Source organism: Silurus meridionalis, chromosome 7 (assembly GCF_014805685.1).
Source record: "Silurus meridionalis isolate SWU-2019-XX chromosome 7, ASM1480568v1, whole genome shotgun sequence".
NCBI classification, from domain to species: domain Eukaryota; kingdom Metazoa; phylum Chordata; class Actinopteri; order Siluriformes; family Siluridae; genus Silurus; species Silurus meridionalis.
The window spans coordinates 2,019,073-2,039,354 of record NC_060890.1 but is presented as its reverse complement, the minus strand read 5'-3'; the positions used below and the strand labels follow the sequence as shown (position 1 = coordinate 2,039,354).

Sequence of the window (20,282 nt, the reverse complement as noted above, 5' to 3'; positions counted from 1 at the left end):
ACCACAAACATTTTCGGTGCACACCTGCCAATGATCCAAGTGGAGGCCCAGCTACCCTTCTTCCACCTGACCAATTGCACAGTTTTTGGGTTCAAGACTCTGGACCACTCTCGGTGTTGCAAATGCCTTTACTACTGCATGAATGATTATCTTGTCTAAATAGGCTGCAGTATATACAATATGGAACAAAGTATTCGGTCCATTAGATAGGTAATATTGCTGGAGCGCTGAACAACCCGAACGAAAGTGTGTCAAACTGGTGCATGCCAAATGGAGTTAAAAAGTCCTTTGTCTCATTAGACAATATCACAGTTATATCCAGTGTTAAATGAAACTGTGCCAGACCTAACAACTTAAGCAGTTTTACTGCAAGGTGTCAGATGTGTGTCAAATTTAGAAACCCGATGACTTTTCAAAAATCCACACAGAACTGAACTGACCAGGTAGTCTTTGGCACCATGACCACTGTTTCATGCTTCAATATACAAGAAACTTCTTGATTTTCCACGAATTCATTATGTCCCAGTTTAAATTCCTATAGCCGAGTAACCCCCGTTATACCGTTGCGACTGCTCTTCTATGCAAATTCTCCTGAGTGACTCAGAGTGTGATATTTTGCCCTCTGGCCTAGAATGTACTGAATGACATTCTTGTGGTTAGATACGTCCAATTACAATGGAGGCTTACGGGACCTGCTGAAATGCATCAACAGGAGCTTAACTCTGACATGTCTTAAGATTCTATAGGTGTTTTGACATGCCTTGAAAAGTGTTCTCAGTTACCTATAGCATGTTAATAATGAAACTCAGTAACAGGTATGACACATGCAAATCTCTGTCCTTTGTGTATCTTTCGTTCCATTTAATTTTATATTTGTATAGCACTTTTTGTTTAGCCCTTTTTTTTACCAAAGAACATGTTATGAATAGGCGAGTTCACAGAACAGCTCAAGCAGCAACAATTTGCGCAATTGACGTCGAGGTAGTCAGCAGTCAAAGCACGAATTCCTGATAGCCTCACAATAAACTTGAAGGTTAAGGAAGGACTTTGAGGAGCCAAGCCACACATGTCACCGCATCTGCGACTTCTGAACTGAAGCTTCTTCTCTCTCATTCAATCTTTTCATTACATCAGGCCAATCCTGGTGCTTCCTCCCATTGCATTTCACATTAAGGTTCTTGAGAAAGTCTGCATCTCACATTTTGTGTTTGAACCTCCTATACACAGCATCTCTTGTATATGCAGGAGATGGTTGAACAGACAGACACTTCTTGTGTGTCCATTCACTTCCCAAATGCAAGAGGTCCATCCCAAATCCAACGTGGGTCACTTTTTATTTGTCAGTGAATTAGCTACATTTCTTAAACAGTCCTTACTGCGGTCTTATGAAGTCCCCCAAGCACCAAACCTTCTATCAAACTGTCAAAAACCACCATCAGGTGTGTGCTCCTTACCACCCTTTATTCACAAACTGGCACTTGACCATGCTTGCAACTTAAGTTCACCAGGAACTGATATGTTGTTTCTTGATTGCTTACTAGTATGCAGTTCATTTAAACTTAATCAATAATGGCATGAAGCACATAAGGGATCCACAACAGTGTTCCACCCAGTGGAGGTCCTGGAAATCAATGGCTTTGAAGCCTTACAACAAAACCTGCTCAAGCATTGCCATATGCCTCAAGAACGAGGTAGATGGCTCATAGATGGCTCAGAAAAAAACCTGCTCAAGCATTGCCATAGGCCTCAAGAACGAGGTAGATGGCTTTGTTAAGTGCCACCAGCCAGTTTCAGCGAACCCTCTGAGGGCACCCTCGGGGTGCCAATAGCAATGTCTAGAGTATTTAATTCAATTCAATTCATTTTTATTTGTATAGCGCTTTTAACAATGAACATTGTCTCAAATCAGCTTTACACAGAAAGTGTGGTGATTAAATGTAAATATGATCTTTGTAAGTATGTTTGTCCCTGATGAGCAACTGTGGCAAGGAAAAACTCCCCGAGATGGCATAAGGAAGAAACCTTGAGAGGAACCAGACTCAAGAGGGAACCCATCCTCATCTGGGTTGCACCAAATGTCCATTTGAAGCATATATACAAAGTTGCGGGGTACAGTGATGATGATCAGAAGCAAACTGCACTCCCGAGTCAGTGCAGCAGACCGCCGACACCAACTACAGTCCAATCCGTCCTCAAAAGCACCCGTTCTACTCCGGAATTATATGGAACCACCCAAGGTGTTGATGAGAGACCGTCCCAAGCTGCACAGAAGTGTGAAGATCCACAGAGGGGAGAGGGGCAGGAACAATGGTCACTGGAGCCTCAGGAGCATGTTTAACTCGACCGAGAGAGAGAGAGAGAGAGAGAGAGAGAGAGAGAGAGAGAGAGAGAGAGAGAGAGAGAGAGAGAGAGAGAGAGAGAGAGAGAGGGTGACGGGAAGAGAAGGATATGGATTATTAAGTGTAACTATTGGTGTATGAAAGTTAAATGTCACTGTGCAGTTTGGACTCCGGCAAGACTCGCTATGGCAGCATAACTAAAAGGGAGAACCAGAAGGTAACACAGACATGAGGGATCTCTGGGATAAGAGACGACCCACCACACCACCGTCAACAAACCTGAGTGAACGTGTGAATGTGAATTTAAGCTTCTGTCTGCCTCCTGGGTTTTGTGCATAATGAGCATCTCATGTGGCCACAAATGGAAGTACTGCAGCTGGACTAGTGGTAGGATTTTGGCCATTAGTTTTTTGGCTGGACATAAACTAACTAAGGGGAATATTTTTCACCCAACACAGTTTCCTTCCAAATCAAAAAGTAAATGTTAAAAAAATGATCTATGATTCCATAATTTCCCCAGTTTCTTTAATGTAATTTGTGTTTCTTTAGAATAACGGCACGCACATCATCTTCGGAACAACGTTGGAACGACTGACGGAAGGGGTGTAAACAGTCATGTTGGTGGGCTAAATATTGCCTTTTCCTGTGCATATCCACTCATCCAGGGCATCTCAGTGCCCATGTCCATCCAAACCTCAACAAGGTAGAAATCTATCAGACCATTAGATTCAATTATCTTTTTAAATTTTATTTCTTCTAAAGTTATTAGACCTCTTTTGGTATTTATTGTATGCTCCCAAACTCAATCCCTTTCACATATTTTTTGGAGTTTATAGATTTTTGTATATGTAACATTGTTTTCATATTATGACCATTTTCAATCCAATCGCAATTTTTTAATTGTTAGGACTTCTAATAAACCCAAATCATATTCGCAATAGTATTTTCACAATAATTTTGTAACCCGTCACCCCACCCTAAAGAGCTTAGACTTGACACAACTAAGTAGGGCAGGGGGCGCTACATTTGAATTCGGGAATAAAAAGTTGGGACCAAGGCAACAAAAGGCTGGAAAAGTGCGCTGGAAGAACTACATTTAGCGACTAAATTGGCACCAGGTTAATAACATAATTGCATATAAAAGATAAATAAATAAATACAAATAAACAAAAGAGTATATCAGAGGCAGAGTTTCAATATAATTTCAAAATAGTTTCAAAATAATGTTCCTCAACATTTAATTGCAAAGACTTAGTATCTCGTTTAACAGTATCAAAAGTTTTATATCGTAATTTAGACATTATAAATCTAATATTACAGGGAGTGCAGAATTATTAGGCAAGTTGTATTTTTGAGGATTAATTTTATTTGAGGATTAATTTGAACAACAACCATGTTCTCAATGAACACAAAAACTCATTAATATCAAAGCTGAATATTTTGGAAGTAGTTTTTAGTTTTAGCTATTTTAGGGGGATATCTGTGTGTGCAGGTAACTATTACTGTGCATAATTATTAGGCAACTTAACAAAAAACAAATTCATACCCATTTCAATTATTTATTTTACCAGTGAAACCAATATAACATCTCAACATTCACAAATATACATTTCTGACATTCAAAACCAAACAAAACAAATCAGTGACCAATATAGCCACCTTTCTTTGCAAGGACACTCAAAAGCCTGCCATCCATGGATTCTGTCAGTGTTTTGATCTGTTCACCATCAACATTGCGTGCAGCAGCAACCACAGCCTCCCAGACACTGTTCAGAGAGGTGTACTGTTTTCCTCCTTGTAAATCGCACATTTGATGATGGACCACAGGTTCTCAATGGGGTTCAGATCAGGTGAACAAGGAGGCCATATCATTAGATTTTCTTCTTTATACCCTTTCTTGCCAGCCACGCTGTGGAGTACTTGGACGTGTGTGATGGAGCATTGTCCTGCATGAAAATCATGTTTTTCTTGAAGGATGCAGACTTCTTCCTGTACCACTGCTTGAAGAAGGTGTCTTCCAGAAACTGGCAGTAGGACTGGGAGTTCAGCTTGACTCCATCCTCAACCCGAAAAGGCCCCACAAGCTCATCTTTGATGATACCAGCCCAAACCAGTACTCCACCTCCACCTTGCTGGCGCCTGAGTCGGACTGGAGCTCTCTGCCCTTTACCAATCCAGCCACGGGCCCATCCATCTGGCCCATCAAGACTCACTCTCATTTCATCAGTCCATAAAACCTTAGAAAATCAGTCTTGAGATATTTCTTGGCCCAGTCTTGACGTTTCAGCTTGTGTGTCTTGTTCAGTGGTGGTCGACTTTCTGCCTTTCTTACCTTGGCCATGTCTCTGAGTATTGCACACCTTGTGCTTTTGGGCACTCAGTGATGTTGCAGCTCTGAAATATGGCCAAACTGGTGGCAAGTGGCATCTTGGCAGCTGCACGCTTGACTTTTCTCAGTTCACGGGCAGTTATTTTGCGCCTTGGTTTTTCCACACGCTTCTTGCGACCCTGTTGACTATTTTGAATGAAACGCTTGATTGTTCGATGATCACGCTTCAGAAGCTTGGCTATTTTAAGACTGCTGCATCCCTCTGCAATATATCTCACTATTTTTGGCTTTTCTGAGCCTGTCAAGTCCTTCTTTTGACCCATTTTGCCAAAGGAAAGGAAGTTGCCTAATAATTATGCACACCTGATATAGGGTGTTGATGTCATTAGACCACACCCCTTCTCATTACAGAGATGCACATCACCTAATATGCTTAATTGGTAGTAGGCTTTCCAGCCTATACAGCTTGGAGTAAGACAACATGCATAACGAGGATGATGTGGTCAAAATACTCATTTGCCTAATAATTCTGCACTCCCTGTATTTCTAATATAAAAATAAGAGTATTGAAAAATCTCTATGTACAATAGACTAAAATAAATATTGGATTATCGTGATGTGCCCTCAGGAGGTGCTGCATTTAAAAAAATGTGTTTGATTCTGTAATACCTATTTCACCATGAACAATGGAACACTAGCCAGGGCATATTAAGAATACTGGGAGCGTTTGGTAAAAACGTTGAGGAGGAATGGGATATTTTGTGGTGCTTGGTGCCAATCTACATACTGAGGTTTTTTTTTTTGCTGTAAGTTCTGACTCTGTTCCTCAATCGATAGGTTTTTAGTAGCACTTTGGTCCAAACAACTCCAGGAAATTTCCTAGAAACTCTGGAGACAATTAACATTGCGAGAATTGAGGATATGCATGTTTATAGAAGGTAATGAGCGGATTTTGCGAGATAAAACACGGCATCAAACATGGTTTAAACTATAAGGCCAGGAAGAGCCATAGGAGAAATGATGGAGTCATGAAGACCCGAGAACAAAGTGTCAACAGAAATATTAACAATGGCATAGGCAAAACAGGGAAAACAAACAAAACATGAAATAACCCTTACAAACTGGAAGTGGGAACGAGATACACAAGGGCTAGGCAAACAAAAAAAAGACAAAAACCAAACAAAGAACAAAGGAAATGGGCTGGCTAAAAAGACAAAGATGCAGGAAAAAAATCAGGAAGTAGCTCACTAGCGGCCACTAGCGGCAACAGACGGAAAAAAAAACTGACATTGAACCTTGAAAGCTGTATTTTACCAACACTTCTGTACTTGTTGTAATGGTATGATAATAAGGTTTGTCTCTTCGTTCCCATCTGAAAAAGAGATTAACTACTCAGTTGATCAGTTCTGTAAATCAGGCAAGCACATTCCATCCTGATTTGCAAAGTACAAATAGTTTCAGATGTAAGGGTTGGTGTGATTGGGAACAAGTGTGTTTCATTTTAAGCTGCATAACTGAATGCAGAGTGTGTGTTGGGTGTTGCTGGGAGTTTAAGTACATCGGACCTAATGAGGAATTTCAGTCTGACTATAGAGTATTTATTGATATTTTATAGTTACTTTACTATAATTTTACAAGAATCGATTCGAATTTGTTCTTACCTTGTATTTTATTTCCTGCCTTTTTTAATACTTTTTTTATTCCCTCTACAGTCTAGTCTGGAAGGAGCTATCTACAGGGGTTCATATGTGATCAGCATGATCCCGTATCCCGATCCTAGTTTCTACATTCCGTATTCGGGCAACGTGACCCTAGAAGTGAACCAGCAGCTCTATATAGCTGTAGAAGTGGAACAGGTAGACAGCAATCAAACCGCCCTCGTGCTTGGCAACTGCTGGGCAACACCCATGAACCAGATCGACCATTCCGTCCGCTGGGACCTGATCGTTAACGAGTAAGAAAAAGATTCGAATGCGACTGCGGCTTCCAAACCCTTCGGTTTCTACAATGGACTGCACTATCTTACTTCCTCTCTATCTCCAGATGTCCACACCCTACTGACGGCATGGTAACGATGTTGCAGAACGGTGTCTCGTCATCCAGTCGCTTCTCCATCAAGATGTTCACATTCACCAGCTTTCCTACCAACATCTATCTACACTGCCAGGTCCATCTCTGTCAGCTGGATTCAGGCAACTGCTCAGTGGTAAGTAAAAATTGTAATTGACATCAATGCAATTGTGTTTTTCATTTTGTGATTTATTTTATTTCCATTGCCTCTTGTTTCCACCCTTTAGCAATGCGATGGCGCCTTTTCCAGAAGACGCAGATCTGTAGATTTTTACGACTCCGCTGCAATTACCATGGGACTCTGATTTGTTCACAGTTGATAAAATAAAAAAATAATACTTTTTCTTCCTCCAATTCTTGATATCAAACACAAAAAATCTTTCTTTTAAACGATTTCCATTTCATTTTAACAGGCTCAGAAGTAATCGCATAGACTAACATAATTAAAATGTAATACTTTATCTTAATCTAATGATTGCCTGAAGTCTGGAAATATGCCGAATAATGAATTTTCTTTTTCTTTTTTTTTTCTTTTGCCAGGAATTTAATACAGAATGCAGTAAAAAAATGGCAACAATTAGCCAGTACTAAATATTTGTTTAATTGTAGACTTTGGTAATGATATGCTTGTCTTCATAAGTGTTTTTCAACTTGAATTAAATGTTGATAGGATGTTGTCAAGAAATCTCGATCATCCAACAGGGCCATTTAATATTTCTGCATATTTAATTGGAGGATTTGAATTGATTGAATTGAAAAAACAAACAAGAAAACAGGTCACTCCTGGTCATGAAAATGCTTATCGGTGAAGAGTCCAAATATTTCTGTGCATGAGAAAATACAGGTACTATATAAAATCTCTGTAGCTCCTAAATTGTTCAAATCTTTTGTTAAACCCTTTGAAAATCTCTGCATCTTTACTGATTCATTTCAAGTCTGTTGTGCTGTGTTGTCTAAAAAGTATGGCCCTGACTTGTGATTTTTCTAATTGATTTAGATCATGCTAATTCATGTAATTTAACAATACATTAAAGTTGTTAAAATCTGCAATATTTTTGAAGGTTGTATTGTATTGGGCCCTTGAGCAGAGCCCTTAACACCCCCATGGGTTCTCAGTCGAGGGAATGGGGACTCTGCCATGGACGATTGCAAGCCCGGCTGAGAAAAAAGGAGGGTGGGCATTGGGCTAGCAACCCGACCCTGTGACAAAACCTGTACACGCCACATGGCACAGGAGGATTAAAATCCTGATTTTCCATCGTAATTTTATTGTATGATGTGTTACGTTTGTATGTTTATTCTGTGGAGGTGCCATAAAGAGGTGAAGCCACGCCCACCTACCCCTGATGATTTTACAATGAAGTGACAGTATAAAGCCGAAGCTCAATTCTGTTGTGTAATTCTGTGTTTTGTATTTGTGATAGCCTTGTTTCAACATCTTATGTACTTATGTACTTTGTAGATTTTACTGTTCTTGTAATATACATTTATGTAAATATATGTACATATTTGGCCCTTGTTTACTGGCCTGTTTTTGCTGAGGGAGTTCAGGAAGTAGTTTGTCTATTTTTATTTTGTGCGTTATGTTGTAGGTCATTTAGATTTGGTAACTTTTGGAATTAGGAGTTGGCAACCATTGAGCTTCAGCAAATGTTTGGAAGCAGTGCAAGCTCATTCAGAACCCCTTGCCGTTAGTTACAATGGAGCAGTGAAACGCAAACAAGCGTTCACTGTAAAAGCCTTTGGAAATATTATCGGTTAAAGAGGCACGATTGTGTCCCGTCTGCTCAGTCCGTCTGCACAGCGATGATGTGTGTTGTGGAATGGAATCGGCAAAGGCTCCTCACAATGGCAGGTCAATCAGCCTCAATATTCTCTGGGGTGTAGGTCATTCAACAGAAACTGGGGAACCCATTTTTTGGGACAAAATTATGACGTCCTAACTGGTAATAACGCTGAATTACCCTTTGCACAGGACACGCACTATTACACTCACTATTATTTTAAAAAGCCTTTTACAGTGAATGCTCATTGTGTACACTTCACTGCTCCATTGTAACTAATGGATTTATGATCAAAAATTTATGATCAAACTCTTGATGTCACCCAGATGAGGATGGGTTCCCCTTTTGAGTCTGGTTCCTCTCAAGGTTTCTTCCTCATAACATCTAAGGGAGTTTTTCCTTGCCACAGTCGCCACGGCTTGCTCATCAGGGACAAATTCACACCATTCACCATCACTGTTGATTTGTGTAAAGCTGCTTTGAGACAATGTCTGTTGTGAAAAGCGCTATAAAAATAAACTTGACTTGACTTGACTTGACTTGACTAATGGCAAGGGGTTCAAAATGAGTTCGCCGACACCCCAAGTTGCCAATTCCTTGTTCCAAAAATTCCCATTTTTCTGTCAGTCCGTGGTAAGAAACGGCACCAGGTTTGCACGCTAAATAAGAAAAATTTAGAGAACCTCCAACCAATCAGAATCACACCCACTAGATTCACTGCAAATAACACAGGAAGAATAGCAGCAAAATTGTCAACTTTAGTGAAATATTGCCTCATGGTGCAAATAAAATCGGCCCATTTCAGGAGGCACCTTGTTCCTATAACAAAAAAAAACACACAAAAAAAAAGAGAAATCAGTCAAACATCACTTAATAAACCAGCTACAAAGCAATCACACAAAAAGAACGATTTTAGGCAGACTTATGCATAATAAAGCGGTCAAAGCAGCATTTCCGGCATAGCAAAGCAGTCAAAGCAGCAGCGTGGCTCAATGAACAAAGGATAAGGAAGGCCTGACATGCCTTCACCCGACCCAGTACATTTACATTTGCGGCATTTAGCAGATACCCTTGTCCATAGCGACGTACAAAAGTGCTTTGAGTCTCCAGTAATGAATAAATCTACACTGGTACGCCAGATAACAAACTTAATATAAATATATATTTATATTAAGTACTCTGCCAGCAGTACTCTGACGATATAATACGACAGTGAATATGGAACCCATACGGTAACTTTCTAGAGCCAATAGTAGAAAAACCAGCACCACGAACTGAGAGTAAGCAGCACACCATGGTGGGTAGTCTCGGTAATCTGATATTACCTTCTGCTATCCATGACAATGGAGAAAAGTGGGCGGGCTTTCCACCATGACGCATCCCGTGGGGCATAAACCACAGGCTTATATACAATGACTGGGTGCATATAATGGCCACATATTTAATGATACTGACGTTTTAAACACGTCACCACCATTACTACATATGCATCCAGCAAGAGATGGTGTTCAACACACCCTAGGGCCACTACATACCTGCTCATCTCGTTTGGCCTCACCAACAATGTTCCAGACATTCATTAACAAAGTGCAACGAAACATGCTGAAGCATTTTTTTTTAATTCAATTCAATTCAATTCATTTTTATTTGTATAGCGCTTTTAACAATGAACATTGTCTCAAAGCAGCTTTACACAGATAATGTGGCGATTAAATGTAAATATGTTCTTTGTAAGTATGTTTGTCCCTGATGAGCAACTGTGGCAAGGAAAAACTCCCCGAGATGGCATAAGGAAGAAACCTTGAGAGGAACCAGACTCAAGAGGGAACCCATCCTCATCTGGGTTGCACCAAATGTCCATTTGAAGCATATATGCAAAGTTGTGGGGTACAGTGATGATGATCAGAAGCAAACTGCACTCCCGAGTCAGTGCAGCAGACCGCCGACACCAACTACAGTCCAATCCGTCCTCAAAAGCACCCGTTCTACTCCGGAATTATATGGAACCACCCAAGGTGTTGATGAGAGACCGTCCCGAGCTGCACAGAAGTGTGAAGATCCATGGAGGAGAGGGGCAGGAACAGTGGTCACTGGAGCCTCAGGAGCATGTTTAACTCGACCGAAGAGAGAGAGAGAGAGAGAGAGAGAGAGAGAGAGAGAGAGAGAGAGAGAGAGAGAGGGTGACGGGAAGAGAAGGATATGGATTATTAAGTGTAACTATTGGTGTATGAAAGTTAATGTCACTGTGCAGTTTGGACTCCGGCAAGACTCGCTATGGCAGCATAACTAAAAGGGAGAACCAGAAGGTAACACAGACATGAGGGATCTCTGGGATAAGAGACGACCCACCACACCACCGTCAACAAACCTGAGTGAATGTGTGAATGTGAGGGGACGACAGCATACAAATATACCAGTTCACCAAACACTCTATATCCATGTTCCTCCAGATCTGTGCCTTTACCTAAGAAAATCTACTGATAAAAGGCTTGACTAAATAAATAAGTTTTCAACCTCGACTTGAACACTGAGACTGTGTCTGAGTCCCGAACACTGATTGGAAGGCTGTTCCATAACTGTGGGGCTTTATAAGAGAAAGATCTGCCCCCTGCTGTAGTCTTCATTATTTGAGGAACCAACAGATAGCCAGCACCTTTTGATCTAAGTAGGCGTGGAGGATCATACTGGTACAGAAGTTCACTCAGATACTGCGGTGCGAGACCGTTAAGTGCTTTATACGTCAGTAGTAATATTTTATAATCAATGCGAGATTTGATTGGGAGCCAGTGTAGACTGATTAAAACAGGGGTGATGTGGTCATATTTCCTAGATCTAGTGAGGACCCTTGCTGCTGCATTCTGGACTAACTGAAGCTTATTTATGCACTTACCGCACACCCAGACAGTAAAGCGTTACAGTAGTCTAATCTAGAAGTAACAAAAGCATGAACTAGTTTTTCTGCATCCTGTAACGACATCATATTTCTAATCTTAGCAATATTTCTAAGGTGAAAGAAGGCGATTCTGGTGATATTATTCACGTGAGACTCAAAGGAAAGACTCGGGTCAATAATCACACCAAGGTCTTTGACAGCCGTACATGCTGAAACAGAAACACCATCCAGAGATGCTATATAATCGGAAAGTTTATTTCTAGCTGCATGTGGTCCTAGTAAAAGTACTTCCGTCTTATCTGAGTTGAGCAGAAGAAAGTTATTAAGCATCCACTGTCTAATGTCCTTTACACACTTCTCAACATTGTTAAGCTGATCTCTCATCTGGCTTTGCTGAAATATACAGCTGTGTGTCATCAGCATAGCAATGGAAGCGAATCCCATGTTTATGAATGATTTCACCAAGAGGCAGCATATATAAAGAGAAAAGCAGTGGGCCTAAGACAGATCCTTGAGGAACACCAAACTTTACCTCATAGAGTGTGGAGAACTCACCATTTACATCCACAAACTGATAGCGATCAGTCAAATAAGACCTGAGCCAAGAGAGAGCTGTTCCTTTATTCCTACAACGTTCTCAAGTCTAGCAAGCAGTATAGTGTGATCAATGGTGTCAAAAGCTGCACTAAGGTCGAGCAAAACAAGTAAGGAGACAAAACCCTGATCAGAGGCCAATAACAGGTCATTTACCACCTTAACTAGCGCCGTCTCTGTGCTATGATGAGGCCGAAATCCTGACTGATACATTTCAAAAATGTTATTCATAAGCAGATGTGAGCATAACTGCTGTGCTACAACCTTTTCTAAAATTTTGGATATAAAGGGGAGATTTGATATCGGTCTGTAGTTGGACAACTGACATGGGTCAAGGTCAGGTTTCTTAATAAGGGGGTGGATAACTGCCAGTTTGAAGGATTTAGGTACATAACCAGTGCTAATGGAAGAGTTAATTATTTTTAAAACAGGTTTGATTACCTCTGGAGCTATCTGTTTAAAGAAACTAGTAGGCAAGGGATCGAGAATGCAGGTTGATGATTTTGATGAGGAGATTAATGAAATTAAGTCACTCTCATGAATAGGAGTGAAGCTTTGTAGTTGATTGTCCGTTATAATGACACTGCTGTCTACAGGGTTACTTGTAAAATAATTTGGATTTATATTAACCGCCTGGATTTCTTGCCTGATGTTTTCAATTTTATTATTAAAAAAGTTCATGAAATCATTACTACCTATTGATGGTGTGCATGTTAGTGTAGTGCTTTTATTCCCTGTTAATTTTGCTACCGTGCTGAATAAAAATCTAGGATTATGCTTGTTATTTTCTATGAGGGTGGAGAAATATGCTGATCTGGCAGCACTAAGAGATTTTCTATAATTTAGGAGGCTCTCCTTCCATGCTATTTGAAATACTGTTAATTTTGTTTGACGCCATTTACGTTCTAATTTTCGAGTGTTCTGTTTTAAGGTGCGCGTATGATCATTATACCACTGTGCTAATTTTTTCTCCCTGATCATTTTGGTCTTAAGGGAGCTACATCATCTAGAGTGTAACGTAACGTTGTTTCTAGATGTTCAGTGGCCCAGTCGAGCTCTGCGGGTCTGACGGAGATCTATCTAATATCGTAATATCGGAAGATTATTAATAAACGCTGCTGTAGCTGACGTGAAAGTACGCTTAACACGGTAACGTGGTGAGGTAGAAATGCAATGACTGAGGCAAATTTTAAACGAGATGAGATAATGGTCTGAAATAGCTTCAGACTGTGGAATTATGACTAAGTTTTTTATTTTTAATCCAAATGTTAACAACAAATCGAGAGTGTGTCCACCACTATGAGTGGGTCCTATAACATTCTGATTAATTCCGACTGAATCTAGAATGGACACAACTGCTGCTCTTAAGGAGTCTTCCTGATTATCAAAATGAATATTAAAGTCTCCAACAATTAATGCTTTGTCTAAAGAAGTAGCTAGATTTGTAATGAAATCTGCAAATTCTATCAGAAAATCAGAGTAGGGCCCTGGGGTCTATAAATAATAATTAGTGGAATTAACTGACTTGACCTGCTTTCGGACACTGAATATTTTATGTTGGTGTAAAGAACTTCAAATGTTTTACATTTGTGTTTAGTCTTTTGTGTGACGTTTAGATTATTATTATAAATAGCTGCGACTCCGCCTCCTCTGCCATTTAGACGGGTTGGTGTATGTAACTATACCCAGGAGGACTCGCCTCATTTAATGCTACATATTCATTCGATTTAATCCACGTTTCTGTCAAACACATTATATTAAACTCCTGGTCGGTAATAATTTCGTTTATAGTCAGCGCTTTTGGCGTGAGAGATCTAATATTCAACAATCCTATTTTTAGATCAGAGGTGCTGGCTGTGCGTTCAGTCCTATTTAATTTAATGTTAATCAGGTTACTTAAACAGACTTTCTGATAATTCCTATATTTTGGTTTTGCTCGGGGGACAGACACAGTCTCAATATGGTGGATCCTGAGTGACGACTCTGTGCAGCTAGCAGACGGTCGGTTTAGCCTGTCTGTCTGCTCCCTGGCCTTGGCTCTAGACAGTCACTTGTTAACTAGTGCTGATCTGAGACTATGACCTATACTACAAGAAATGAGAGCAGCACCTTCCCGGGTGGGATAACCACCGTCCCGCCCTAACAGGCCAGCCTTGCCCTCAAAAATGCTCCAATTATTAATGAAGCCCACATTATTTTTGGAGCACCACTCGGACATCCAGCAGTTCAGCGACCATAATCTGCTGTAGGCTACATCGCCACGTCGCATTGGGATGGGGCCAGAGCATACTACAGCATCGGACATTGCCTTCGCTAATTTACACACCTCTATAATATTCCTCTTAGTAACCTCTGACTGTCGGCGTATATCATTAGCTCCTGTGTGAAAAACTATCTTAGAGAACCTGTGCTTTCCTAAGAATCTAAGCTGACCTGCTATGTCCGGCGCCCTGGCTCCCGGTATACACATAACCTGTGCTGCTGGTGCCCCTAAAGGTCTAGCTAATTTCACGTGCCTCAGAATGGAGTCTCCTAAAACCAGAGCTCTTTCAGGTTTCTCAGCGGGTGCTTCACTGAGGAGAGCAAACCTGTTGGACACGCAAGCGGAGAGGAATGGTGCTCCGTGGGCGAGCCTTAGCGTTAGCTTTGGCTTTGCGAGTATGCCGCCGAGTCGTCACCCATTCGCCCCGCTGCGAGGGCTCTAATGCCGGAGTCGGGGGAATAGTGCCTTCACCTAGGGCATCCAGACTTTCCCCTGCAGAACCTGGACTGCTCTGGCACTCACTACTTCTCTCTAGACTCTGGATGCACTCCTCTAATGCTAAGATCTTCTCCGTCAAAGAGCAAACTAGCTTACACTTCTCACAGATAAAATTATCGCTAACAACGGAGAAAGACTGACTAAACATGTCACACTTCACACACTGAGTGAACTGGATGTTTGCCATAATAGAGAAATTACGTACCCTTAATGTGATTACTGTAGTTCTGGTGAATGTCCTTCAAACCCTCAGACAGGGAAAAAAGCGCTCTTCCGACAGCAAAAATAGTCGAGACGGAGCCAATGGAAAGTGAAGGATGCAGGAAATCAAAACGATATTTTGATATTTTAAAGCGAGAAAAGTGAGAAAAAACGAACTATAAAAAATTTAAAACGCCGATACAAACACAATTCCCGGTGAACAGTTCAACAACAGGAAACAGGAACTATCTACCTTGATATCCTGATCTTCTCCTGCACCTTGGAAAACACACTGACTAGATGCAGTCTGTAATCTAGAGCCTGCTCCAGATGGAACCTGGCAGGATCAAGGTGATTAGGGATTGGCCATGCCCAAACTTTTATCAGAGGTTAATTTTAAGCTGTTATTTGGCTCACTTCCACTCACTGGATCTTTTACTGAAAACCAGAGACTGACAAAGCCCTCCAGAAACCCCACTCCTGGCCTTGTTAGATCCATCTCACTAATTTCTAGCGGAAGTAAATGCTTCTAACATAGGAGTGGGGCCTCTTTCCCAAAAAGCACCAAGGACAATCAGCTTCACCAGTGACCCTTTTTTCCCACCATCTCAGCTCAGGGGAACAGGAACTACTGGCAGTCAAGCTTGCCCTCGAAGAATGGTGTCATTCGTTGGAGGGGCTGAGCAACCTTTTGTCATGTGAATGGATCACTGTAAATTGGAGTACATGTGGACAGCCAAGTGCCTGAACCTGCGACAGGCTCCTTGGGAGTCTTCTTCAGGTGCTTAGATTTCACCCTGTCTTACCCCCAGTATCCAAGAATAGGAAGCCCAATGTTCTTTCCTATTCCCCAACTCTGATGGCTGTCTGTAAAGAATACTTCACCAGCAGGTCTTCTACATTCACTTCTAATGCCCAGGCACCCTTGGTCTGACATTGCCTTTAACTTTGTCACCAGTCTCCTCCCTTGGCCAGACACACTATCTTCTAAATCCAAGATGGCGATTTATTTCCCTTCCAAAGTTACCTTCTGCCACGCAAATTGCCTAGTTTATGCGCCAGAACATCTTTTACATTTAACAATTTTCCCTGGAACATTGTCCCTGGAACATTCACTGTGCATACCTGAGACAGACAGACAGACAGACAGACAGACAGACAGACAGACAGACAGACAGACAGACAGAATACAGACTTTACAGGGTCGAACAGAACTACCTTGTTGTAGATAAGTCTTTAGTCTGTCAAAAAAACCAGACTAAAAACCAAACATACGCTGGAGACACAGAAACTATCAATGTCCAGACCATTCATGCAAAGAACTTTCTTTAGTATGCATGTAATACAGCTTAATGTAATATACCCTTGGCTGGTCTTGTAGTCTTGGATTGTCATTTTGCTTGCTTGTTTGTTAAATTTGTTTTATTTTATTTTAATAATGTATTTTTTAGGGCATTACATTGACATATACGTATCTACAAAGTGTTTGTTGTTGTACAGAATAAAAGTATCTGCTTAAACCAGCTTGCAATAACTAGATTCCAACCAGTCTTTATTTTTTAAGAGATTAAGATGTACATTTTAGACATGGCTTTAATAAGTCAATGCCAAAAATAAGTCCAATGACAATACAAACAATTGTTTGTGGAATGTAGTTTTTCAATCTGTTTGTCTACAAACCACATAATACACTTGTTTGAGCTAGCTTTCCTTACAAGAAAAGAATTTCTGAACACACAGCACAGAACACCACAACACAAAAGAACACAACACAATGTAAGTATGTATGAATATATATATATATATATATATATATATATATATATATATATATATATATATATATATATATATATATAATTTTTTTTTTATTTTTTTCTGTGAAAAAGGTTTTAGGTAGGTGTGATGCTGTGTTAAAATTCTTTTAAATAACAAAGAGGAAAGTAAATATACAGAAGAGAAATGCAACTCATATTGATATTTGGTGTGAACTCCTGTCAGGGTCTGGACATTTTTTTTGCTTTGGCCACAAGATGTCGCCACTGTCTTCCCGAGTCTCCTGGCTTCTTCTGTATTCCCGAGTTTCTTTGTAATGTTGTAACTTTACTTAAATTTAGATCTTTTAATATTTAGTATTGACAGCCCACTCTGTTTGTGTTCTATTTTTAATTCTCTTCTCTCGAGATTGTTTATTTATTATTGACATTAAAATAAATCATGCCATTACACATCTCTAGTGTGTCTCTGCAGTAGGGTTCTAACGCCTCCTCGTGGCAGACTGGTAGTGTCTGCAACTCGTTCTTGCGGCCAGGGTTTGAGACCCGCTCTCGAACCTGACAAACTCCCATTACCTGCAAAACAGAATGAGCTCTTATGCTTTCTTGCACACAGTTTATGAAGGAACTCGGGACGTAGATCGTTCCAAACAACTTGGGCAACTAAGAAAATGCCTCAAGTCCTTCATGTATTCCCAGACAGACTCGATGATGCTGAGATCAGGGCTATGTGGGGACCAAAGCATCACTTCTAGGGCTCCGTGTTCTTGCACATCTTTAAACAAAGTCTTTGCCTGGGAGGAAATATTGCTACCTTGAGTCTTGTTGCTATGCCAAGTCCTGCCTGGTGTATGACCTGTAACATGAAACTTCCACAACCTGACTTTAGTACCAGAGTTTGGCTGTTCATCACCCAGTTTAAAGCCTCCTAAAAAGCTGTTACTGTTTCAGTTAATGACTCTGTTTCAACATACATATAATTGTTGTTAATTGGATAATCATGTACCTGACTTGGATGCTACACAATCCCTGACTTTGTGCAAGTGTACAAAGTGTAAGAATTGAAAGCCAAAGGGTGGTCACACCAAAGATTGCTTTCAGTTTTGTTTGCTCAGAATTTTGTGAAATGATCAAAATAAACAATTGAAATATATATTTCTGATTCGTACTTTACAGAATTTTCTCCTCTTGGAGTTGAAGTGTTGGAATTGCATTCAGTCGCTTCTTTAAAAGACCTCGATCTACTGGCAACTCCTTGGTAGCCCATGACAGGAGATGGAAAGGATTTCTAAAAGTATTTTTCAATGGTTGTTTGACCTTAAAAAAATCTACATTTTAAAGCTAAAATTCCACTTCTTTATCATTTTGATTGCTTTATTAGAATTTCATTGAACTGGTTTTCTTTGTTTAAATGTGAATACATGTAATTTGCGTTGAGTCGCAACTTTTGTATTACTCGTGTCATGAATTTTGAAATTCCTGTGAATATTTACCCTGAAAAGATAGTACATCATTTGCAATTAAAATGTTTTTATAAATATATTTATAATTATATATTTTTTATTGACCAGAAATCATGTTCGGTTATTTACAATTTATATGTAGTTTGCTGAAATGAATAAAAAAAAAATCAACTGATTAAAGTTTGATCTTCTTTCATTTGTTGGAAAATGTCTTATTAGTAAGCGATGAGCAATTAGTTCATGTTTAATTTCACCAAGTGAAATAAATAGTTTTGTGTATAACTAACAAACCAACCTCAAAAGTCACCTCCTTGAGTCAAAGTTAAAATATTCTTCAGCGAAGCACAATAGGATTTTCCGTAGCTCATGACTTGTTTGACAGCATGTTATAGCTTTTTGTTCCTGGTAAAAGGCACTCCAACACCATTCAGACAACTGCTTTCTTCAGACACAACTGAAAAGGTCTACAGCCTGGTAAAAACCTTGAACCTTTTTTTCTCCTATATTATAACTATATTCAAAAACAAAACACAATATGCATATGCAATGATATGCAATTTTGTGAGTAAAAATTGATATACAATCTAATTTTGCTTGTGTTTTTTCTTTTTTTTTTATGTTTTTTGCACTTCAGTCTTAGATTATCTGTCTATCATGGGGTGTCAGCTTCTGCTGGGTCTGGTTGCTTTGCTCTTCATGAGTAAGTCTTTGCATATTAACCACTAGGTGAAACTAATAATATTGACACTGGACACTCTTCCATATACAGTATATACATTTTCTAATATTGTTTAATCGTTTTTAAAAAAAATGTATTTTATTTCAATAATGTATTTTTTTAGGGCATTACATTGACATGAGTTTTTGAAGGGTTCACTGTACAAGTCTCTGGAAATAAGCTGTTATTATAGAAATTATAATTTAATCGAAAGAGTACGTTAAATTTAAGATCAGCTACACCTCCTAGACTACATATTTCTGGAGTACGTATTCACCGCATCGTTTTTTTCTTTGCTCAAACGCAGCTTTACTTTTGTATGTTCCCCTTTTAAATTAAAAGTACAACATCCAAAAATAAGCCGAAATAATACACAGTATATCTACACCATTTCTGAATGATTTGGTATTTCCTATTATATCTTCTTAATTTTTTTAATCACTGGATAAAACTGGATTTTTTATTTTTTTTTCATCTGTCCAGTTTGGGTGACATTATGCCCAGGATAGTCTCAGATTTTCCTTCTAGGAAAGTTGACTGGATTTTTATGAGTTACTTTATCGTTCCTGGCCACATAACAAATTATGTACTGCATTCATTGTAGGGTATTTTGGTCAACAAAACGTTTCAATTTTTTCATGCTGATTATCATGCTGATTATCACGCTGATGTTCCTATTATCATTTTTTTAGCACAAGATTCTTTAAAAAGACTCGAATGTGTCTTTTTCACACAAATAATCGATCAAAACGACCCTGATTGGTGGCTTGCTGCATGAAATGGAAATATTTCAGTAAAACACAGATCTATAATGGAATGATCAGTGATTAGACATGGCTAAGAGTTTGTTTGTTTTTTCTTACTTTCTGCTTCTTTCTTTCACATATCAGGCAACATAGCAACAGGACTGCCAACACCAATACCAGGTACAGCTTTTGAATTGCGTTGGCATTATTTCCGCCTGTTATCTGGCCATTCAACATTCTTTAACTATACATATTCAGTTGACTGTGTCCTACATTATTTGCATATTTGCATGTTTTATGTAAATGTCACTTATCATCGGTACAAGATCATTGGTAGGTCAAGAATATGAGAATAAACCTATTAGGAAAGTAGTTTAACTGGCTACCTTTCTACCGTCTGCTCAGTGGGAATTCAAATTCTTTCTAAACAAATTACATATAGTAGTTACATCAGATTCGTATTATATTTTATTTTATTTTTTTATAAAATGACAATTGATAGAAACTAAACCACGATCAACAAAAGCAGCAGTTGCTACAAGCCTCCAAGAGTCAAACTACAATTGATGTGTGATGGAAAGACTTTGAATTTGCCATAACATAACACAA

The 20,282-nt window shown here is 39.5% G+C and overlaps 1 protein-coding gene across 1 annotated transcript; it reads left to right on the top strand.

Annotated features, from left to right (window-relative positions):
* Positions 1 to 6,236: 6,236 nt before the first annotated feature.
* On the top strand, positions 6,237 to 7,058 carry LOC124389250 (pancreatic secretory granule membrane major glycoprotein GP2-like). The gene is made up of 4 exons (XM_046854593.1): positions 6,237 to 6,262; positions 6,381 to 6,622; positions 6,712 to 6,874; positions 6,966 to 7,058. The coding sequence occupies exons 2-4, from the start codon at positions 6,426 to 6,428 to the stop codon at positions 7,041 to 7,043; spliced, it is 438 nt and encodes a 145-aa protein (XP_046710549.1). The 5' UTR covers positions 6,237 to 6,262; positions 6,381 to 6,425; the 3' UTR covers positions 7,044 to 7,058.
* Positions 7,059 to 20,282: the final 13,224 nt, after the last annotated feature.